The sequence below is a fragment of the Trichoplax adhaerens genome, genomic scaffold, assembly GCF_000150275.1.
Source record: "Trichoplax adhaerens TRIADscaffold_16 genomic scaffold, whole genome shotgun sequence".
Classification (NCBI taxonomy): Eukaryota; Metazoa; Placozoa; class Uniplacotomia; order Trichoplacea; family Trichoplacidae; genus Trichoplax; species Trichoplax adhaerens.
Window position 1 is genome coordinate 155,087 of NW_002060958.1, and position 24,946 is coordinate 180,032.

The window sequence follows — 24,946 nt, forward strand, 5'->3', positions numbered from 1 at the left end:
CTCATCGAAGCAAAAATATCCACCCGATTCTCCGCTATTACAGCCGACCTTTTCAAAGTAGAGAAATTATACTTCTGAATTGTATATTAGAATAGCAGTTATTCATATCATTATGATATCCTAATTTTGATCGCTAAAATGTATTCCATTACTTATTACTCATGAAAACACTTCTATTAGAAACGGAAAGGAACGGAAGACTTCCTACTCCAGATAAAGTGCATCATGTTGTTGAGGACTTTTTATCAGATTGGTATGGAAAAAGTTTTATCCTAATAATATTCTTATATTTATTCTAGCTATGTAACGATTTTACCAATCCAGGCTATCTTGTAAAATACCTTATTCGGATTTAAACAGGACCAGCTACAATCACCACACTTATCAGCTGCAACTCTTTCTTCAAACTCTGCTCAAAGTAGATTTAAACGAGTTTTACGCCGATTCTTGTTTCAAGGTAGATACTTATCTAAAGATGAAATTGATTTTAACCAAACAAATAATACTGAGCTTACCTATATTTAGCTTTATACTTGAGGCGTTAAATTACTTTCAATAATTTGGTATTTAATTTAATTTAATCCAAATTCTTGTTTTAAACTTACGTTTGGACAAGAATTATATTTTATAGACTGGCTACTGTAATTGATGTGATACTATATCAAATACTGTAGTTAATTATGTTATTATTTTGTACAGCGATAATAGCGCTGTAGTATTACCAGCCAGGCTTTCGTGCCCCAGAACCCACATCTTAATAAATTATACGTTTCCGTATATAATACTCTTCGCGATTATCTTGTACATTCTTTTGGTACAACATAGACACGAGTATTCTTTAACCTTTAAACTAAATTACTTAATTCACTACATAAAATTATAGACTTCCATGATTTCAAAGTCTATGCCTCTAAGCTGCTCCAAACCTATTCTGCAAAGATAGAAAATATCCTTCTACATCTTTGGTGGTTTTCAATCGAAGACGAAAATTTAATGATTCTAAATATCTTTTGCGTTCAATATTAGTCAAAGTGACTGTATGATAATGTAGAATGATTAATAATTGACAATAGATTGAAAATCAATAAAACATCTGGCCAGGTTCGGTTGATATGATTTTCATATTCTTATTCTTGCAAAAAGCCTAAATTAAAGCCAATATCTATATTTCTAAGAATGCATATTATGTGTTGCAATAACAAATCTACTTTTTCATATGAAGCAGGGGCAACAACAAATTACTTTGTTCTCATCCTTTTAGTCTATAAAGTTATCATAATCATCAAGATTAATAAGATATCTCTCCTAGTATATTAGTGTAATGAAGGTTAATTTTTAGAAGTTTCTTTCAAGTTCTTGTTTGGTAATTATCCTAGCTTAGTTTTTGTATCGTAATAAGTATTCTAGCTTTAAAAAAATATAACTTATTTGGTTGATTAAAATGGTAAAGTTTACTTAGTATCTTAGTATATTGTTGTGACATTCATTAATTAATGCATCATCAATATTATAATTTTGTTGTGTGATGAATCATATGTTGACACCTAGCTACTAATTAACTAATATTAAATGTCATAGAAATGACAGATGGTTATCAGTTGCTAGTCGTAATTGCAAGTTGTGCGTTCAATCGGACATTTTAATAAAATAGCTTCTAGAATAAAGTTTTGATCCTTAACGTGAGTAATCTATCGTCTAAGACTCGAATCTAAGTTTGGTTGATTAAAGAGTGCTTAGAGTTAGTTGCTTAGATAGTTAAGTCTACTTTAGAGGAAAGAATCCCGTTTAATTCTTGTGTTACAATCTCGGTTGTGATAATTGTAAACCCGACTGCTTTATTCCGGTTAGAAGTAAAGATAATCCGTAGCATAATTTTCGTTAAGAATCAGATATTATGATTTTGTAATTCAAGCGATATATTTAGTTAATAGAATATATCAGTGCTAATTTTGATCATTAATTACAGTAGAAGTTAATGTTACTTTTTAATTTCAGACAGTATAAACCCAAAATATTTGATCTGCGATTGTTATTTTGTCTTAGTTTATACTGTAGAAATGTACGGTTTCAAGCTAAACTATACTTAGTATTAATTAAGTAGTTTTCGGGAATCTAGGGTATAATTATCTTATCATGTGTGTTTGATTGTTAGTTTAATTTGGAGTACTTTAGAATGATAGTTGAATAGTCTAACGCTACTAAATACTCTCATATTCTAGCTACTTAATTTAAGATGGTATGATTAAAATAATCAATCAATCGACTATGTCAAAAGCTACTAACTTATAATACGTTAGAATTGTTAAAAGTCTGAAATTAATCTGCTATCATTGTTTGTAACTGAATATAAGAAATCACACTATGCTGATAATAGTTTGAATGAACAAATATGTAAAATTGAAACAGGACATGTTAAATTACGACACCTTGAACACCTAAAGGCTGATAAAGAAGCTGTAAACATTTTAGCTTCATGAGAAAAGTTTGGTAATCAGTTACACAGTGGGAACTGGTAAAGCAATTAGAAACAGCATAAATTAGCTGTAAAGGATTAGCCGGCCTCTAATAAGATGAAGACTTGATAACTGTATTAAAAGACTCAGAGATAGCCTGTACAAAACAAGCAATTCTTACTAGACAAAAATAAACACTTCTTTATACTCCAACAGAATAAGAAGAAATCAATCATTTATGACTACATCCAATCTAGATCCTCCCCTTTATTTACTTGAAAAGCTTTCAAACTAATTATCATCCATATTGCTTATAAATGAGCTCATTTATGGTTTACCACTATTATGGAATAAGCAAATGAATAATTAATTGTAGTCTGAATAATGTGACGAGGAAATATACATAAAATTGTATTGGACATTCCGTATAACTATGTTAGTGCGGTAATAAGTAACGATAGAACTATAATAATGGAACTATATTATATTTAGGGTCCTACCAAGTTGATTCTGAAAAGTACTTCATAATTAGATAGTAACATTAAATTAAGGAAAACGAGTACAGTATAGTGCTTTTAGTAAATTTAATTCTTTTTTATCATGGCAAACATCTTTAGCTTTACCTTCTTATTATTGGCTTTGCCCTTCATTATTCAATCGAAGTTTATCAAACATCAATATTGTATCGTTGGTGCTGGACCAGGAGGTAATTTTTTATCGTTTTTATGTTTAATGATTTAGATTTTAATAGCATCTATGTTGCAATTTAGTTATTGTAAGACATGAAATACGGCAAATTATTTATCATAATAATAAGGTTAGATTTATTAAGCCACCTCAATATTATGAAACGATTAGGATTACAAATGGCCTATTTTTTACAGCGAGCTGGAAGAGATTACATCGTTTTTGAAAGGCATAATATTGCAGGTAATCCATAATATTGTGTAGAAGAAACAATCTTTCCACCGAACAATCAGGTTGTAACACTTTCGGCACCAAATTATGGGCTCGAGTCAATATTTGATAGTATAGCGTTAATTATCCATATTTTATTCTTGTTACTAAGCATATCGAAGGTTATAGACGATTGATTACTTTTAGCATGCTCACTTTAAGAGCTTTGAACGTCAAGATAATTTTATTCTCAAAGCAATCTTAATCTTATCAACTTTGGATAAGTTACATGTTTCAATTAAACTGTGATCAGTGTTGGATATCAGTATTTATAATCCGAAGAATTTTATTGTGAGGATATCTGCTGCTTTCAAACTCCACATTACTTGGTTCCTCTTGAATAGAATCATTAACCGCTATTTTCTAACACAGATTTCGTAATTTCTCCTATGGATATACTTTTTCTTTTTACAACTGTTGTACGAGAACGAATGAGCAATTTGTGGTAGTAGGAAATATTTTAATTTAATCTTTTTCGATCCTTCTAATAACGATTTAATGTTAACTACAAATGAGATCCGAATGAAATCATTCTTCTATATATCTTCGTATTTTTATTAACAGTGTTTAATAAATGTCAAGGTCTCTGTAGGACTTCATAATCTTCCATCTTGACCAAATTCAATTTATCAAGAGTTAAATTTACAACTTATCGCTTCATTCAAAATTATTTATAGAAATTTGACCTTAACTTTCTACAGTAACTGTTTCGCCTGTGTAGAGATAACTACTTGAATAGGAATAGCTATTTTCTACTTTAAATCTCTTTTTTGATTGCTGTTTAAGTTAATCTATAGTTTTATTAAACCTTCTAGGCTCATTTTTCACCCACTATCCGCGACATCGTCGTTTACTATCCTTAAATAAGCAGTACACAGGTGAAAAAGCTTATTATTAATAATTTGGTAATATGGCGCGATAATATAGCTATAATGAAAGCATCAGATTACTTAGATGTTTCTTGGCGATTAGTATCAAGTGCTGACAAATTGGAAATTAATTGATTTGGCTTGTAATTGTTGATTAGGTTCCTTAAATTCCGAGTTCAATCTAAGACATGACTGGAATACTCTTCTAAGCGATAATGATTCTTTAAAAATGACTCGTTATTCCGACGATCTTTATCCTCATGCTGATCAATTGGTAATTTTTGATCGTTAAACAAGTTTGGATGCCGACATGTTGAAATTTTAGTATTCTGTAGTCCTTGCAATTTAGAAATGTGATATTGATAATAATGTGATGCTAATCTATTGTAAAATTCACCTTCATTATACAGATTAGAATTTTTTTAACAAGCTAGCCATCAGATCATTAATATCCTCTACATGTCGATCTTAAGTTAATCGTAGTAATTATTCCTAGTAATAGTAAGCTTCCAAATTCATAATCAACAGTAAATTAGGAAATGAGCAGTAATAGTTTACCCAAGTGTTATTATCATATCGTATTTTAATCCTCCATTCAGCTCATTGATCCACTTAAAATCAGTAACGTAAATCAACCATAATATCGCTGCTTAGCCGGAAAGTAATCCTTGTATCATCTTTAAAATTGTACCATTAATATGAAATTTGTAAACATTTGCAAATTAACATTAATGGACTAATAGAACTTATAAAATCTGCCTCCTCATTTACACTACATATACACTTATGCTAAACATTTTTAGTATTCATCAAGTAAAAACATGAGGAAGAATTTGTTCCATCTATCATGATTACATTAATCATCCTCCATACAGAAATGCAGTAAACGGTTTAAAACGTTTAGTACGCAATTCTTGTAACAAATTTTAACTTCTAAAATAGTAAATTAATATTATTTCATTACATGGACTTTGATTTTCAAATTTCGTATCCAATGGCTTGAAGTAATCTAAATTCCTAATTACTTTGATCTGATCTCCAGGTTCGTTATCTAAATGATTACGCCAATCGACTACAACTAAATATCCAATATCAAACAGATATTGTTAAATTATCCCGAGGATATCTTAATGGTATCAATATGTTTAAGTTAATTGACCAACATCAAAATATCCATTTGTGTAATGTAACCATCATTAGGTATGCTTAATTGGCTGGAATATCCAAATTCCAAGTCTTGTTACTACACCTGTAGTTTATACTGCACAAGTAGCACTAACATTATTACTATAATTAAATCTATGCAATTATCCAGCACCGGACTCTCAAAACCTAAAATACCAGATACAACCGGTATGCAATATGCTGAGGTAAGTGAATAGTAACGAGCAAAGGTGGTAGCAAAACAATATAACTACGCAATTGTTACCATTCTCCTTTGCAATTAACTTAGGGACCTATCGTAGTTGAACTAACTCTCAACTATACAAATAAGCTACTAATGAGTGATAGGGTTTAAATACTTCACTTTATTTACGTTAATCTTAGTCGTAAAATGTATTAAAGAAAAACGTAAGAATATTCTTAGCAATAATAGTCAAGTGATCTTGCAAGTGACTAAAAGGAACAGAGCAGCTAAGTTAGTGCTCGGCATTTTATAGTCTCGGCCTACGCCGACGATGCACTTGCGAATATTCTTGACATAGCGACTAACACTGTACAGTATACATATTCTAGTCTATTGCATTGGAGAATAGAATAGTTTTAGTTCAAAATCCAATTTACAATTACGAAGAAAACATAGATACAAATACAATATCTCAAAATTAGTGCAGTATCTTCACTTCATTGTCGCATTATTACGTGAACGATATTTCCCCTTTCGTCGAACTTTCCTATTAAAATTACATTCGATATTAGCTGCTTTAACTAATTACAATACCTTGGTTATACCTCAATAATTTTAGCAATTTTAATCCTATACACCACCTTAAAATTTAGCTATATGTTAACAACATTTAAATAATATGAAATTCTTATAATAGAATAATAATGATGCTCTCGGCATTTACAACGTAACGCAAAATCTTTGTATTAATATCCGTCTGTATTAAACTAATTGATACTATGATACGTTGAATTTACGATCAATCTATAGCTAAACTTTTAATTTTCCTGCACATATTTATAGGGCTACGAATCCATATCAACCAATACTTCTGAATATGTAAATAAAAATGTTTTAATTCTAGGACAAGGTAACCCTAATTCTATACTATTCATATACTTTTGACCTAACGAAGTTGAAATCGTATTATTTCACGTTTCTTCACGAAATTTCTATCGTACTTGTAAGGTAATTCTGCGTTCGAAACAGCTCAAGCTATATCCAACGTTGCCGGTCTTGTCCATCTTTATGGCAGGTTTGCATTTATGTGTTGACTCGAGCTAATTAGGTTTACATATTTCAATTTAAGCGCTAGGAGTGTTAGCACCTATGAATTTTACCTACCTGCTCAATTCTGTATATTGTAAGTGGGTTATCTCTAATTAATTTCATATGTAGGGGTGGTGTTCGATTAGCTACATCAACACACTATATAGGAGATCTTAGGTCAGTTAGATCAACAAATTGCTATAGTTGAAGAATGAAACTAAGCACCAAAAATTTCTGTCAACTATGAATAATAATTTTTCATAAGCTATTATAAGGATAGAACTGAATTATCAAAAGTATTTTGTAAAGCAAGGCCTCTTTATACAAAAATAAATTTTTAATATGTGCCGTTTATTTCGATACACTCACATATAGAGCCGTCAATTCCAAGATAGTTGATTCTTACCAACTTAAATCTTTAGATGGTATCGTAGGTAATTCACGAAGGATTTAGATATTAGAATTTATATTAATACATTAGATATAGTATTTTCAATTTTTTATAAATATGATAAACTGTATCTTTCTCTGAATATCTATAGAAGGACCCTTAGAAAACTTTGGAATACTTAAACGTAAGAAAGGATTAATTTCCATTGCTCTTAGGGGTACAAAAGATGAACTTTTTCTCGTAAGTTCATTGCATTTATGGCAAAACTAGTAATTCAGAACTTGATCTAAATACCAATAATAGAGTAGTAAAATTTATGATCGGCAATTACTTACTTTTATTCAAGACCATGATTATTGATAACTATAACTTATAGTTATGTTTATTTCTACTATCAATTTCTATGCGCAGATGATATGACAGGAACACGAAAAGGATATCATCATGTGATTCGATGCTTAGGCTTTGAAGTTAGTATTTATATTTATGTAAATGAACACCTTAAAATGATGGGTGTTAATCATACATATATAGGGGTATGTGTATCAGCTAATTTTCATCCACTGTTAGTAGTAATGTTATCCATTTAAAAATATATCAGTAAAGAATGTCGTAGCAACGCTTAGAAATTAAATTATACTTTAGATAAGTTAATTTTCTTACCATCAAGTTATGTACAGCCTCACCCAGAAATAATAGAATCAAATTATTTTTTCAAGAAACAAATAAAATGATGATCAAAATTAAAGCCATAAAGTTTACCATCTTTTTTAAGCTTGATTTCTCATAGTTGGATTAAATGATTAGCGAAATAGTTTATATTTTCGTTTAGTAATAACGTAATGTTAGTTTCTACTAATCGCTATTCATTATCCTTGATAGAGGGAAATTATTGGCCTTGTGGTGAATGCAATAATTCATAAACTTACCCGATTTTATTTAAATCTATTAAAATTTAGTACGATAGATCTATATTTGGCCAAGGTTGTAGACCAAGATCTGCGAAGAAAGAGTCTATAGAACACTATCCCGACATTAAAGCCAATTATGAAGCGGTTTCTGTAGCTCATATGTACTTTGGTATGGATATATTTTCACCTATATAATTACACAGTAAAGTTTTTTAATCTGATAAACTCTTGTGTCTCGTGTTTTAAATTTGCTATCAAGTCAACTTCATCCGTAAATATATTTATTAGTTTAATCAATCATAATTAACCAAAATATTAGCAATCATTAACATCCAAATATTTACTTCCCTGAACAATTGCTATTTTAGCCGGAGCATTAACTCATTCCTTAGATTATCGACATTCTGGCGGATGTTGCATTCAAGGTTTCCGATATTCAGGTACTAAAAAACTATATTTCATCTCTCAGCTAAATGATATAATTGATCTCAAGGCATGACAGTATCCCAGCATGCTAAGTCATTGCAAAAATTGCAGTAGCCCAGAGTTACTCTACATGCCCATGCTTTATTTAATAAAGGCAGTACATTGATACATATTTAAATTTAAACTTTTACACTTATTTACATAGTTGTTAGTGCATGGCAATCATACTTCTAATATAAAATGACTTATCGTTATTTTAATTTTCAAATTGTTAGTTCGTGCATTACATCGCTTATTAGAATGGCGATATCATCAAGTTCCTTGGCCTGCTAAATTATTATCAAGCGAACAATTATTATATTATCTTAGCATGCGAATAAATCAAGCTTCTGTAAGAAAGATTGTGTTTGCTTATTTCTGCCAAAGAATAATAATTATCGTTTACTAATTCTAAAACACTTATGAAAGTTCAATATATAAAGTTTATATAAAAACAATAATAACTTTACAAATAATATTTGAAACGTTTAAGTATGTAGGATTATTTTCAATATCTTGTATGATTTAATTTAGGGAACTTATCAAATGTTTGGAATGCTAGCTGATGTTGTATTGATTGGTATAGTTTTTCATGACAATTTTTTGCAATTTTAATAGCAAATAGAATGATTATTTTGTATAGTACTATAAATCTTGTAATCGAGACTGTTAATGTATTAAAATTAATACAGGTGATAACCATCAACATTTGTATCTTGAAGAGGTTCCTACACGAGTTATCCCTAATCTTGAAAGTAAGGATATCTGTTATTCCAGTAAAAATATTTTAATATTAATGGTGGTAGTACCGATAGCTGAAATGCCTTTTTTCCACCCATATACTTTAAAAGTAAATTGTTATCTCCGAGTCATTCAATGCTATAATTTATTTATAAGAAACTTCATTATGTTGCCATTGTGTGGTAGCTTACCCTATTTACCGAGCTATACCGCAAGCAGCCTATATTGCTTACTTTATTATCATGTATTTAAATAGATTTAGCTGGACGAAAAGTTACTTATGGGTTTCTAGCCTTAACATTTGAATATGGCAAGAATTTCTCACAACCAAAGTAAGTTGAGTATCTACAGAAACAACAAATGCTAGATGAAATATTTGAATCATAAATTAATTGATTAGTAATGTAGTGTATTAAATTTAGAACCCATAAGTAGTCTTCGCCAATCCTTGTACACAGTCCTTTTCTATTTATCTAATAATAATATTATGTAATAATGATTTATTGATATGCAATATTTTTCACAGTAAAGATACTTTAGATCGGGAAAATTACAGTTTCACGGCAAGAAATGCTTATCGTAGTCGCAATATCCATCCTATACTACGTTATTACAAACATCACATTCGAGGTAAATCAAAAGTATTTTTCATTTTAGGTGCCCAAGTATTAATCTTACAGATCTAGTCTATTGCACACTTTGTAAAAGTCTAATAAACCGCTGCAATTTATTTCCTCTCTTCAAATATTGTAAGCCACTGAAGAAAATGGATTATTACCTGATGCAGATAAAATACATCACATTCTTGAAGACTTTTTGACAGACTGGTGAGCTTCACTTGCAACCATATGTAACATTTTAAAATTAATTCTTGCGTAACGTGTTATGCGCATTTGCATTCTAAATTCATAACATTAATTTCACATTACCTTAGGAGTTCTCAGCTTCACCATCGATTCTATCTTAGATTGTTTATGGAGAATTTACTTAAAACACACTTACGATACTTTGATGCTAGCTTTTGCTGGAAGGTAATGCTAGAAATACCGAACTGCTATTGATTAATCTATGCATGATTAAATTCGGACCGATTCATTATTAGTCTAAAAATGGTAAAAATTTGCTGTTATATCTGAAGCCATATTAAAATCAACTAGTGTGGTCTTTACAGTCAGTTAATTTTTCTGTTTAAAATGCAATTAATTATAAATGAATCCGGCCTTAGATATTAATTAAATCTTGATCAAATTCTGTTCTCTACTCCATCAGATCGAGTCTCAATTTCTTAGCCAATAATTATCGTGAAAGATAAACGAATTGTAACATATATTCTGATTTCTTTACGTTCACTAGATCGCCATGATATACAAAACGCTACCTCCAAGCTGTTCTAGAGCCATCGCGCAATGACTGAAGTATATCCACTAAAGACAGTTAATACTAAACCTTTTTGCTTTATAGATGGTTATTTAAAATTTCATCTTCTAGAAATACTATTATAAGAATCACCGTTGAAATCAATATTTCAAGATTAATAATCTTGAAGAAATGGAATATACCATTCTTGATCCAACTCTTAAAATGGTGCTTTGATATCATAACATCCTCCATCTGTAGACAATGAACAAGAGGGCAAAATATCATTAATAGTTTCTCAAACTGCTTGCTTGCATACCTTTCAAAATGCCTAGTTTACTTCACTGCAAGCAAGTGTTATAATACGGAATCACCAAATGTATGTGCAATATGAATAATACGAGCTCGTATGAGCTACTGCACTATCGGACGAGTGCACATTTACAAATCTACACTTTAATATTTCGATATTGGCCAAAAATGATTTTAAATAGCATGCCCAACAAATATCTTCTAAACACTCAATTTCTGTGATATCAATTACATTTACTAAACATTTTACTAATGGCATAATGCCATTCTCAGTTGTATTATATCTATTAACTGGCTTCTACTATCCCTAATGCAATGCTTAGTTTTAAAATTGAACTTTAGCGCAGATTCATACGCTACTAATCTATAATAATCCATGTATCCGATAAATTTACATACCCATTTTATACACTGTATGATGTAGGCATCCAATGCACCTATATCTATTATGATAAATATATTTATTAAAGTCATCAATCAATGAAGAATCGGCTGCTTTTATTCCATTCGCTTTCACTTATGATGAGAGCTGTAAAAATTAGTAAGGACTGCTATGGAATCGATGAAATCTTCCAAAGCAAAAAGGCAAAAGTACTGTAGAAACCTCATAGAGCTGAACGAAAACATATTCAAATTTAAGATTTTGTAACATAGTATTGGACTATAAAATATTATTTTTGTTTAACAATGTGGACCGTAGTAATAGAACTTTCTCAAGTTATCATGAGGCATATTTAGAAAGTCATAACTATTGTTTGTTATTGAAGATTCGATATGTCAGAGTACAGATGATCATATACAGTAAGGCGTTGAGTTACTGTTGATGAAGGGGGTAAAAATAGATACTTAGCCCATACAATGGGATAAAATTAGTTCATCGTGCTTTGGCTAGTAGAAATAATGTCTATTTACGGTACATACTGTAGCTCTTAGCATATTGAAGTTTAGTTGTTACTAACAATGATCTGAATAATCATAAAGTAAAGAGAATGTGCCTATACAGGTTGTAGCTGCAAGTAAGAGCAATGGTACCGTATTCAGTCAGGCAGCTTTCGATTATTTAGTAGTTCATTCTAAAATACCTTGAATCAATTTGCCTCTACAAAATCCAATATCATGCGTAACTGCTAACCAGTAGGACAGCTGCTCGCTCTAGTTTCCTAAGAAAACCAATTCAATAAACAGCTCACTAAGCAATTTGGTTAAAAAGGACAACAGCTTATTCTATAACTTACTGCAAGAATCATTTTCATGAATATCTCATTAAACGGTTTATTTTTTATTTCGTTGTGGTCCTAATCAACCAAGATTTATTCCGCATTTGTTTTCAAACATAGCCAACAAGTTCAACACAAAACAATAATAGAATCATTTTATTGTACTATTAGTAGCAGAAGTCATTCATTTATTTCTCGTTTATCGCCGATCAAAAGATTCTTTATCTCTATGGCTATTGTCCAAACTAAATAGATTATGAATAATTCAATAAGTTTTCAATAGATAAGAGCCATCGCAATCAATTGGCATCGTACTTCGACGCGACAAACTTGTGAATTAAGATTCTGTATATAAATCAGTCGTTTAGAAAAAGAATCAATTCGTTAAATTCTAGCTAATTATTCGTTCAGCTATTCCATCATGGCAGCAACTTATCTCTATCTTATAGTCACTATTGGTTGTCTGCTATCAGCTCAAGCTAAAATAATCCATCATCAGTACTGTATTATCGGTAGTGGACCTGGAGGTAAGTCAAGAAAACATTTTGAAGCTGTACATAAATTCTTTCGGTGGTTGCTTGTCATCGGCCCAATTAAATTAAGTCATAGTGCTTCTATTACTCTAAAGTAACCTAGGGCGTACTTTGTAAATTCTAAATTGATAATTTTCTCCCAATTTCGAAGATAACCTTTACCATTTATAATTAGGGCTACAGATGGCTTACTTCTTTAAACGTGCTAACAGAGACTATACCGTCTTCGAAAGGAGCAACATATCAGGTAAGTACCAAATATTATTGAGAGAAAGTTGTTTTGAACGGATTTTATTTTTATGCTATTGCTAGCTTGGCAATGGCAAGGTCTTTTCGACTCAAGTTTGAAATAACGTAGTCGTTCATAGTTAATAATTGCCGAGAATAGAGTAAGAGCAATGATTGAAACACTGACTTTTTTAGATTACTAACTTAAGAGCCCAACATTGGCCAATCTTTTGGAATTGCAGAGTAGTCTGCATCTTATTCTTTCGCAATGAATGAATTATCCTTAATAACCAAACCCATATTTCGATCCTGGGCGATTGCGCTTGCAAGCTTTCGAACGTTTTAATCTTAAGCCGTGACTAAATTAGGTCAATTACTTTAGTGAGCAGTAAAACATTGTAAGAGTAAGTTGCTTTACAAGGACTTTATTCTCATACTATCGCTTGCTTGACAATAGGAAGATCTTTTCAACTCAATTTCAAAGTAGGATAGTTCTTCATAATATTAGTAGCTAAGAATAGAATGAGAGCAACGATTGAAACATCGACTTTCTTAGATTTTCAACACAAGAACCAAGATTCATCATCTTTTCGATTAACAGTACTGTCCACATCTTATTTCTTCGCAATAAATTAATTATCCTGAATAGTAAGTCCTACATTTCAATCCAGACATTTGCGCTTGCAAACTTTCCAACATTTTAATTCTAAGCCATATATTAATTTGGTCCATTACTTTAACATTAAGTAAATTTGCTTCTACAAGTCGTGTATTCATCTCTGGACTAAAACTTTAAATCTAGTAAGTGACAAGAACTGTCTTTATCAATTTACAGGCTGCCATAATTCAATCGTACTTTGCTTAATAGACAAACTCATTGAGCCTATGATGCGATACAATGTTTTCAAAACAGTAGATGCTACGTAAGATATCTTATCGAGCACGCTTTCTTCCCTTCGATAAGCTAATCCGACGAAATCTATTCTTTATTTCGTTCAGTAAGCTTACAAAATAGAGACGACATCTGTCTTATTACGATGTATTAAGATCGAAAATGAATTTAAAAAATAGCTCATGCTTTTTCATTACACAAACATTAGTATTTCATTTGTTTTAATTAAGTTTGAATAAGACTACGATGCTCTACGTTTGATCAGGTCAATAAATGTCTTCCTTACTGCTAGTTGAAGCTTAATACAATCAAAGTAATGCAGTAATATATAAGGAATAACGATAGCATGGTCGAACTGAGCCAACTATTTTGATATTTTGCAAGATTACCAGGCTCAAATAATTTGGAACTAATAAGTATACAGTATAAAGTATTTGCTAATTTTTATTAATCTTATTCTCTAGGTTCCTTTTTTCGCCAATATCCAAGACATCGCCGCTTGCTATCAATCAATAAAAATAATACAGGTTAGTTTTAGTAGTTTTCATTGATGTCAGCATGGGTTAAACTCGAAATAATTTTTATTCTAGCAATCATTTTTATATCTTGTTATGCTGATTACGTGCTACAGGATCCAAAAATTCTGAATTTAATCTCAGACATGATTGGAATTCATTACTTAGCGATAATAACTCGCTAATCATGCCTAACTATTCTGATGAATATTATCCACATGCTGATGAAATGGTGAGGAGGCTATCCTTTGAAGTGTTATACGTAGATCTAGAATAGCCCTAAGTAGATTCTTATCGTTTGCTTGTAATAAAAATAATTACGACGGAGCTTAAGAAATGGAAGCAGCTAGAATTTATTTCGTTTCACCTATGACAAAATAATATATCCCGAGTAAATTCTTCCTCTAGTCCGTAAATATTAAATTATATAGTCAGTCAGAATCATTCATTTGTCTATCTTAAAGTTAATGAATACTAAACCAATTTTAGAAATAACCAGATTTTTACTTCTCATGTACAGCAAATAGTGCATTAACTATTTTTCCTGCAATATTTCAATTGTAACAGTGTTTCAGTCTAACTAATCCTTTCTAATGTCCCCTTGTCCTAGATCCGCTACCTAAACGATTATGCTAACGTACTGCAACTCAACATCCAATACAACACAGAAATTATCCAAATAAGTCGAGCTTACTATAAAAATTCTCTCCGATTTAAATTTATAACATCCAAACAATCCATTTATATGTGTGATGTTGCAATAATCAGGTAATGGTTTATTAATTTCTTATGCGTTTACATCGTTGCCAAATTTGAAACAGTACAATTTGCTAGTTGCTGATCTGTGATGCTAGAACAGAAGTAATATTGTATGTTTTCTAATACATTTTTTCATTGATCAATTATAATTATTGACCTAGCACTGGATTGGCTACACCAAATATTCCTTCTAGCATTACTGGTTTACATCATGCGATGGTGCGGTTAATGTTCGAGATTATAAATTGCTATCTAAACGGAATACTGTTAATTAATGCTTATGTCGGGAATTTACTCAATTAAAATATATATATATACAGTTTATCTAAAATTTCTGATATTTCTACGATTCAAAAAATTCTAATGGCGTAGTGAACAAATTGTCTTTCAACATATTTTATTCTTTAAAAAGAAGGCTAAGATATGAGTATTCTCATAGTATAAAATTTTGGTAAACTAAGAAATTCTTAGGGTATTTTTGCTGGCTAATTTTTACCTACGTATATTATTCGGGTACTTGACGGCTGCCATAAATTTTAAATTGTTATTTCTATTTCATGCTACTATATTTAACAGGGCTATGAGACCATGTCTACCAATACTTCCGAATATGTAGGCCAAAATATTCTTATATTAGGTCAAGGTAAATCAGATTTTTGTTCTGCTAATGTATCGCATCTCTGCTTTCAGCCTTAGGTAAAAATATAGCCAGTTTACTTAAAAAATTATATTCAATTATTCCGAATTCAATTGCAGATTTTATTTAGATGTTTCTAATAATAAATATATTACAATGACGATCATGAGTACAGGAGCTAATGTATTAGTTACTCATCCATTACTAACTTATGCATAAAAAAACCTAGAAAATGTTCATTTATTTTACTATCTTCATTTCTTAGAGAATAGATTTCATGCTCTTTTATATTAGCAGTTCGAATCGCTTATTACTTGATTTAATAAGAAAATAAATTGATCCTTTCATATTGCAGAATGCTGCACAACTTCACAATTTCCTACCAGTAATAGTTAATCCTAAAAGATATTTAAAAGTTATCTCTTACCTGGTATATAATATAGGCAATTCAGCATTTGAAACCGCAGAATCTTTATCCAGCGTCTCTAATATATTACATCTTTACGGAAGGTATGAAGACCGGATTCAGGATATTACACTTAAAAAAGTATTAAATGCGTAAACCCTAAAACCAGGCCAATAATTTATTTTAGGAATCGAATTCGTTTGGCAACTTCTACTCACTATATAGGAGACATTAGGTAAGGTGTTCATTTTCTTAAAATGGATATTGTTGAATTTAAAACATTGGATAGGACCTTGACTATTGATCGAATCAGGATCATTTACAAAGCATAGTAGTTCTTTTACTATTTGTAATGTCTGCTGGATTAAATCAGCAATTGATACAATAATGCTCGGCATAAGCTAATCACTCCAACTTTGGTCTAAAAAAGAAAGTACTCGTGTCTTATATCGTAAAGAAAATGATTCAATTACAGATTATTGTCGTACCTCATACATTTTTGCAATACAGCAGGTAACATTTATTTAACGATCATTAATTAGAGCAAAAAATACCAAAGTTATTGATTCTTACCAGCTGAAAACCCTAGATGGTCTTCTAGGTAACATTATTACTTTGTTATAAATGTATAGAAAATCTGTAGTTGAGAACTATGATATTAATCAAATATTTTTAAAAGATCTGAAACAATAACTGCAAACAGTATATACATACCACCTTATTATTTTTCGTAATTTATTAAATTATGATACCTATTAAGTAATTAAACTCTTAATAATGCCAAGGATTTCTAGAAATAATATTTATTGCTATTTCTGATGATAATTATGACCATGAATTAGAGGGAGATATGAAGAATGTTGGATTTTTCAAGAATAAACGAAATTTAATTGTACTGGGATTAAGAGCAGAACCACATCTTCCATTTCTATGTTAGATAACCACTACTTTATAAATTAATTACCGAAAAATATTTTGTTACTTAATTCAATGTATAAATTTGCGGTTTAAATGTGAGAAGAATTTTAATGTTGGTAATAATATATCAACCAATTACCATCTCAATAAGTTAACCAATTTTATTTTCAGATGATCTAACAGGTGGTAGTAAAGAGTATCATCGAATCATTCGTTGTTTAGGATTTCGAGTAAGGGCAGTTGCATAACATATCGGTTGTATACTCAGTTTCAGCCTTACTATAGAATCGCTTACGTTTAAAATCTACTCTGTGCGGCTATATTATTTAATCTATGCAACTTACAATAAATGCCCATCTATTTCTATTCAGTATGATAGGTCAATATTCAGTAGGACCGCTAATCCGAAATCAGGAGAAAAACATCTAGAAAGATACCCATCACTCTTACCCAACTATGAATCCATATCCGTGCCAAACATGTTCTTTGGTAAATAAATTTTCAACCTAAAGATGATATTAATTTGTCAACCATTACTATGTCCTTAAGATTTTATATAATTTCTGTATGTCAAGTATATCATTTGCTTTGCTGTATAAGTAAGTATTCTACACGATAATTCTATGTAGTTAACCTATTAATAAGATGGATTAATAAAAGTTACTAAAGATTAGATTAAATAGCAACTAATTCGGATTTAATAATTATCAATTTATTTTACAGCTGGTGCTTTAACACATTCTTTGGATTATCGACATTCTGGCGGATGCTGCATCCAAGGATTTCGATATACAGGTATACTGCAAGAATTTACTTATCGTAACAGATAATTATAAGCACGTATCCAATATTTTCATACGAGTATTGTGATACCTTCATATTTGCAACAATCTCTGCAACAATATTAAGTATACTAAGCCTTGGAAAATCCATAATAGATGTCAATCTTCCTGAGTTTTTAAACTATTTCTTCACTGGTTATTCTATTTAAGGCTAGATAAGGTTTTATTTTACCTGGCTTAATTTATGGTAGCTATGAAGTTTTGCACGGTTAGCTTTGTGGTTTTTCTAAATTTTAAAATTTTTCCACTACTAGCTCGAGCTTTGCATCGATTGTTAGAATGGCGTTATCATCAAATTCCTTGGCCATCTACAGATTTTTGGTCAAACCAGATCACAGATTATTTAATAACGCGAATAAATCAAGCTTCGGTAAGCTTGCCAGACTGCTTGATTTTGGCATAGAGGATCTAATTTCTTTGCCTTACGATCTTACTGTTTCCTTGATTTGATGATTTAAGATGGTATAGAAGTTATTCTTGTAACATCTATTAAAAGGCACTCATTTCCTATATGAAACTTTTATACCATAGGGATTATATCAAATGTTTGCAACATTAGCCGATGTAATTTTAATAAGTATGCTAAATAATTAAATTGAAATGGGACCTGATTATTTGTAATCATTTTAGTTAACGAGAATTACTGCTTCTATTCTAGAAAAAAATGGGCAGCATCATTATCTAGAAGACGTACCGGTTAGAATTTTGCCAAACTTACGTGGTAAATTTATCTGTAGTCATCAACCGATTTGGACACTGTAGAGGACAAAATGTGACTACACTGATATATAGTAGAGTTGTAGAATATCTGCTACCGCCAATCTATTTTTAATTCTACTTTAGAATATACCGGTAGGAAAATTATTGATGGATTTATCACTCTAACCTTCGAATATGGCAAAGGCTTCTCGAAACCAGGGTAAATACTCTAGAATTATTAGCTTTCTACCAATAATATTTTCGTGGAATAGAATTATAAATTCATGAAATCAGATTTACCACAAAATTTGATACTATCTAACTTTAATAGACAATTTTATTAATATTGCTCATCGTTTACCTATTCAAAGCCATTTAAGCAAATAAATGTTCTACTTTACTAACTTTGGAAAACCTTTCGTAAATGTCTTGTGTATTCTAGAAAGGATACCTTAGCTAAAGATAATTATAGCCATTCGGCAAAAATGGCCCATAAAAGCCGAAATATTCATCCAGTTATTCGATATTATAAGCAGTCAATCGAGGGTTCGTTAAGTGCCATCTACTATTATGACATAATCTTGCATTAAAATCATTGTTTTTATTCAGAGATCAAAGCCCTAGTCTATATCTACATTACTTTATTAATTACTTCGATTATATCTTTACTATTTTAGCGACTACACGTAAGGGAAGGCTACCTAAAGCGAATAAAATACATCATGTTGTAGAAGATTTTCTAACAGACTGGTAGGTATTTAAATTAATAATGAATCTTGCCATTCTTCAGCTGCCTTCTGTTAGACCAAAGATTGTGCTATAACACTAATCAAATGTAGGAGTGTTTATTCTGAGCATGGCCATTACCTGAAATTATTTATCGAGAATCTTTTCAGAAAAGATCTCAACCAATACTACACTAGTTCATGTTACAAGGTAAATTTACTCTGTTTAAACTGTTAATTAATAATTTTATCGAGAGATTATTATTTTAAGATTAATCAAGAAATTCAATAAATACTGATTGTAAAAGTATACGCTAATTCTAAAATACCAAAGTTTTTTAGTCAGTTACAATATAGTTGAATTATAGAAACCACATGACCCAAATTTAACATTAATCATCTTAGTTGCACTTTTTAAAAGTTTACCCCATCTTAGTGCCAAAGCTAAACTATTTAAATTCCGATATCCTTAATTTTATGAACCATTAATAGCATTTAGCTATTCAGAAATAATTTTTCTACTAGTAATCTGATCAGTAAAGCCAAAAGATGTATTTCACTTCTAAATCTAAAATTAATCATCAAGACCAGTCTTACTATTCTGGTATGAGGAAAAGATTTAATCGTCTTCCAATAATCTGATGAGCAAAACCATTGCTAATTTAGTGCAGATACTAAGGTCATTTAATTTTTTGTAGTCTTTTTTCCGATAAAATCTGGTTGCAAATGTCCACAATTTATTACCCTGTTATACGAAATTCTTGCTGCAGTAGTTATTAAATTGCTCAATTTCCTGAAATTGTTCCCAATACTTTAAAAAATTTAACGAGTCCCGGTAAAGCATCATTGATACTGCCAATATTAAGTACAATAATTCGACAACGACTAATAAGAAATTGCAAAAAATGATGTCGATTTGACTACCGTAATCTTAGAAAATTGACTAAATTAATATCATTTCTTTTCCTCTTTTCCATTTGTTATTGTATTATTATTTATGTAACAGCACACAGTAAATTGTAATTATGTTAAGAAAAATTTTGTTTTTATCACCCATTTTATAGCTTTCAATGACCTTTAAATCCTTACCGGAAAGCTGCAAGAGGCAATGCATACAAAATTTAAAGTCTTCTACTATGAAATTATAAATCTACGGAAAATTCTGTATTTCTCGATGTTTTGTATAATAATTTACTGTGAAGTTATTATTATAAGCTAAAATTTTAGTTTGATATTCTCTACTGATAAATTAAAACCTATGCCACCAGTTTGAAAATTTGCAATAAATTGCACTGCAATAAATAACGAAGATTGCAAATTTTCAATAAGACGGTATCACAATTTCTGCTATCTCTATATACTACAATATACATGCAATATACCGAAACTAATAAATAAATTAGGGAATCGAGAATAATCTACTTAATATTCAAATCGCTGTACGTTTATCCTTGTCAAGAAATTGGTTTGTGATACGTTCATGCTTACAACGCAATATAGTTACCAGTTGTGTAGACCAGCGAATTAATAAATATAGGTAGTTCGATCTATGATGAACACATAGAGTTTACAAGTGTAGAATAACATATTAGCAGAACATTATTACAATTAATCACGATTATGACGTAACTAGTTACAATAGTAAGTTTGTATTACATTAAATTCAGGTAATATCGAATCACTGCAACATAAAATAGCAATATTAATTATATAGTAGCTACTTTATGCTATAACTGACTAACAGTATACATAGTAATACATCATGTTAACTTATAATCTGGATAAATACAGAGTAATATATAACAGATAACACTTCTTAAAATTTATTTATGCTTAGCCTTTTCATATATAATTTACGAATTCAAAGCGAAATTCGATTTGAATAATTTGTTATTGATATTGATAGCTGTCGTACAAGATAGCAGTTTGTTAGTTTCATGCATAATTCCTGGTCATCTATATCAGACTCATCAACTTTCTGAATAGTATAGTACCTATGACTCTAATAATCTTGTGATACTAAAATTTTACGTTAGACTATTAATCAAGGTACTTTGGACGTAGAACGGCCGCTATTTACGGTCGTATTTCTCAATTTTACGCAGTTTTCGATCAGGCAATGTCCTTTTAATAAAAAATAGCATGATACTAACATCTTTTGAAACGAAAATTCTTAACATCAAACGCCGATTTATCCTCAAGCATGACTTAATTTTTAACCATAATACTCATACTTGCACTTAGGCCCATTTTTTAATCATTATCCTCGGCATCGAATCCTACTATCCGTTAATAAAAGAAGCACAGGTATAGCTTTTAACTAGGGCTGATTTATCTTCAGACTATAAAAGTAATTTTCATCATTAGATATAAATTTGGTAACATTAATGTCAAGTCCACTATGAAACTTTAAGTAACTCATGATAGGCAATCAAAACAAAGAATTTAATTTAAGGCATGACTGGAATAGCTTGCTCAGACATAATGAGTCACTGGTCATGACTCGTTATTTTCGACGATATTATCCCTTTACTGATGAGTTGAAAGTATTACTGAGTAACTTTTAATTTCGATTCCTCAATACAATATTGCCTTGATGTATCTCTAAGCTGCTACGGAGAATATTTTAATCCAAGTATGTTAATATAAAGCTAAAGGCTATTAACCTTATCATTAACGAAACAAATCCTAGTCGAAAGGAATGAATCATACAAGTATGCGTTAATATACTACATCTATTGCTATAAAATTTACTACAATAAAGAGGATAACATACAATACTACACATATCTCACGCGGTTCATTCTGCTTCAAAGACTTTCGGTCTCTAGCGAAAATTCATCGTTAATTATAATTGATGCTTATGATAATATTGCATTATTACTTCTATATTACGTTTGACTTTCTCAAGGTTAATATAATTTAAGATTTCAAGAGGTATCTCATCCCCAAGCTTATATATTTTGCTGGTAGAGATATAAAGGTAGACTATACCTTTACTTTATTCTACTTGTATACCTAACAATAATGTTTGGCATACTGAATCAAAGATGAAAACCTGCTCTATTGCAGTTTATAAAAATAAAGTTTGACGCAAGCTAGTGCTTGAACGTGATAAGGCGTCTTCAACATCATAAGACAAGAGTTACTCTTTCTCTTCAACTTCACTTTATTACATCAATTAGGTTTGCATTCCAACACTACGGGCTATTTGGTTGCAATCAGATCATCTAACTAATGCTATCTTACTAAGCGCAACCCATTCCTATCTAAAAGCGCTAATATATTTGAGGCGGTTCAAAGCTACAATTTGCATTGTAACTATCATCGAAGAATGGTAACTAGCACAATCTTACAGTCCAATATTCAACTTCATCTATTTTTGGATAATCTTCTCTTTTTATTCTTCAGCTAATAGCGGCTACATTACATCTAGTTCTGATCGAATCGAGCATACTTCAGCTCACTACAAGAGACTACTGAACTAATAAAGAGGGAAGCGAAACTACTGTTTGCAATACGGAAAATTCTTTCGGTAGGAAACTGTGTAAGAAATCACTGGAAAAAGAGTCCTTTAAACAGTAGCTTCACGTCCGTTTATTTCACTAGTGCAAGTATTAAATTATGACGTAATGCTCAGTTTCGCAAGCGATGAAATACGGAAGTTGGCAATAGCACGAAAATATTTATTTTCGCAAAGTCTTTGTGCTAGCCCGCTTTTTAGTAATAATATGATATAATTAATTATCGCCTTTCGTAGGAAGGTAAGTTCGACAGACTTGATTCCTTTTTTTGCAAGGTTTTATCGACTGCGAGTCCGTAAATATTAACTGACAGCCAGTTATCTCAACACTAACTTCCAATACCTTACATATATATTATCTCCTGTCATTACAAGAAAAATTATCATGGCAGTTGCTTTTGGCCATCAAAGTACTGATATTTCGTTAGGTAGTGAAACAGTTGAAAATGTTACTACGATTAGAGGAGATAAAGCAATCACGGAATCAACGATAGAAAGAATTATCCAAATTCTGGAAGAAGTTCCAGGCATTGCAGGGAAACTTGATTTCCTAAAAGCACCGTATGATGCTCTTACCTGCGCTGCTGCTTATCAATTATTTTGTGAATTGCCTTTCGTGATTAAAGTTCCTAATGTGTTAAACAGAGAGCCTGAAGGTTTAACTTTAATTGTTTGGAAAAGATGGATTGATGTTACAGATAAAACTACAACAGGTTTCTTAAGTGACGCTCAGCTAGCTGCTATTAGGGCAGAAAGGGTTACCCGTATTCCTATCGCAACTGTATCAGCCAATGCTTGGGAAGCGATGGAAAGGCATATTAAAAGTTTAATAGGAAGCACAGATCGATCCATTTCCTGGCGAAATCAACGTGATCTGCCACAGCCAAAGTATTCGAATAATGATAGCTGTTGTTGCTTTTGCACAATTTCTTAAATTTTTTTATACACCAACAAGTATTCATCGTTCAGGACACCGAAACATAGACCAAAGTGATCAAATGGTTTCATCAACTTACTTAAGTAGAATTGTAGGTGCTCTAGAGTACCTTACTGATAATATAAAATATTGCTTAATACCTCACTCGTGTCCAATAGTATTATTATCCATGTACTTTCTACCAAGAATAATCTACTTGATCCTCATTGTAAAATGGACAGCTTTTTCATAGCTATACTCTTACACCCTTTTAGCATAATCGCTGGTTAACGCATTAGGCGAAAATTATAAAAACGCGCTTACTACAATATGTCGTTTTAAAATTCATTGTTTGTCAATAAATATGTGATTACTACTTTGCTGTGTTATTTTACCTTGAGAAAATTGGATAAGTACCTGTAGCTAATAGTCATTAATAGTAAATAAAGTATAGTAAAGCCTTCTGCATTAAAGTTTTTGCTTAAAATGACTTCCAAGGTTGAAATGTCGAAATAATATCAACAATGAGAGCAATTTGATCTCAATAGTTAGTAAAATGAAAGCTAAATTTTGTATTACAGTGTACATCAGAAGTCTATCAATAGGTTAAATTAGCAGTATCTTGTATCAGTTCTTGCTACTGATTTACACTATGCTTCAGCAGACTATAAAGTAGGACATGGTTTTGATGTCAGTTGAACGAACAATATCGCTGTATTAACTTTTCAATGCTTATATCTTCTTTACCTCAAATCTTTTTTGTGATTGTATCCATTCCTCGTATTGATATTAAGCCAATGAATTCAAAATTTATAGAAAAACATAACATTTCGCCGAAGTTATCAGCCTAGGATTGACTTTTAGTGGGCAACTAAAATACCGAGTGGTAAATTTTTGCGTAAAACTATTCCAATATAAAATTGTAAAACAATTCATATTCTTAGTCGCCTAACTAATTAAGGTAATCTCTGAATGAAAGCTTACTAAAGAAATAAGAGCTGTTGAATCAAAGAATTTACCTAATATAATGAGCCAGTTTACGTTTATATTCCTGCCATCATGAGTATACGAGAAGAAAAATATTATGTTTATACTAGATTGCGAGATTGTTCCATCTAGTACTACGAATAAAGTATCTGCTACTTTGGTTAACTGTACAATATGACCTCATTCGAATACAAAACCTAAACGCTTTAGCATAAAATAATACGGAATCACTATCTCATGTAAGATAAATAATACAC

The 24,946-nt window shown here is 30.8% G+C and overlaps 3 protein-coding genes across 3 annotated transcripts; all 3 read left to right on the forward strand.

The window, feature by feature from the left end:
* Positions 1 to 3,053: 3,053 nt before the first annotated feature.
* On the forward strand, positions 3,054 to 9,910 carry TRIADDRAFT_31022 (uncharacterized protein; the record flags this gene model as incomplete). The annotated part of the gene is made up of 19 exons (XM_002116483.1): positions 3,054 to 3,159; positions 3,312 to 3,383; positions 4,226 to 4,288; positions 4,438 to 4,553; positions 5,322 to 5,479; positions 5,595 to 5,649; positions 6,471 to 6,537; positions 6,636 to 6,702; positions 6,846 to 6,893; positions 7,092 to 7,150; positions 7,259 to 7,351; positions 7,519 to 7,577; positions 8,067 to 8,187; positions 8,387 to 8,458; positions 8,720 to 8,835; positions 9,018 to 9,063; positions 9,176 to 9,238; positions 9,481 to 9,556; positions 9,751 to 9,910. 19 exons carry the CDS (start codon positions 3,054 to 3,056, stop codon positions 9,908 to 9,910), a joined length of 1,617 nt encoding a protein of 538 aa, XP_002116519.1.
* A 2,620-nt stretch (positions 9,911 to 12,530) lies between these two features.
* On the forward strand, positions 12,531 to 19,501 carry TRIADDRAFT_31100 (uncharacterized protein; the record flags this gene model as incomplete). The annotated part of the gene is made up of 21 exons (XM_002116484.1): positions 12,531 to 12,636; positions 12,818 to 12,889; positions 14,227 to 14,289; positions 14,394 to 14,509; positions 14,888 to 15,045; positions 15,198 to 15,255; positions 15,613 to 15,679; positions 16,117 to 16,183; positions 16,267 to 16,314; positions 16,622 to 16,680; positions 16,922 to 17,011; positions 17,169 to 17,227; positions 17,369 to 17,486; positions 17,721 to 17,792; positions 18,094 to 18,209; positions 18,371 to 18,416; positions 18,498 to 18,560; positions 18,683 to 18,758; positions 18,981 to 19,084; positions 19,216 to 19,288; positions 19,378 to 19,501. 21 exons carry the CDS (start codon positions 12,531 to 12,533, stop codon positions 19,499 to 19,501), a joined length of 1,755 nt encoding a protein of 584 aa, XP_002116520.1.
* A 3,670-nt stretch (positions 19,502 to 23,171) lies between these two features.
* On the forward strand, positions 23,172 to 24,077 carry TRIADDRAFT_64285 (uncharacterized protein; the record flags this gene model as incomplete). The annotated part of the gene is made up of 1 exon (XM_002116485.1): positions 23,172 to 24,077. The coding sequence occupies one exon, from the start codon at positions 23,172 to 23,174 to the stop codon at positions 23,718 to 23,720; it is 549 nt and encodes a 182-aa protein (XP_002116521.1). The 3' UTR covers positions 23,721 to 24,077.
* Between the last annotated feature and the right edge of the window lie 869 nt (positions 24,078 to 24,946).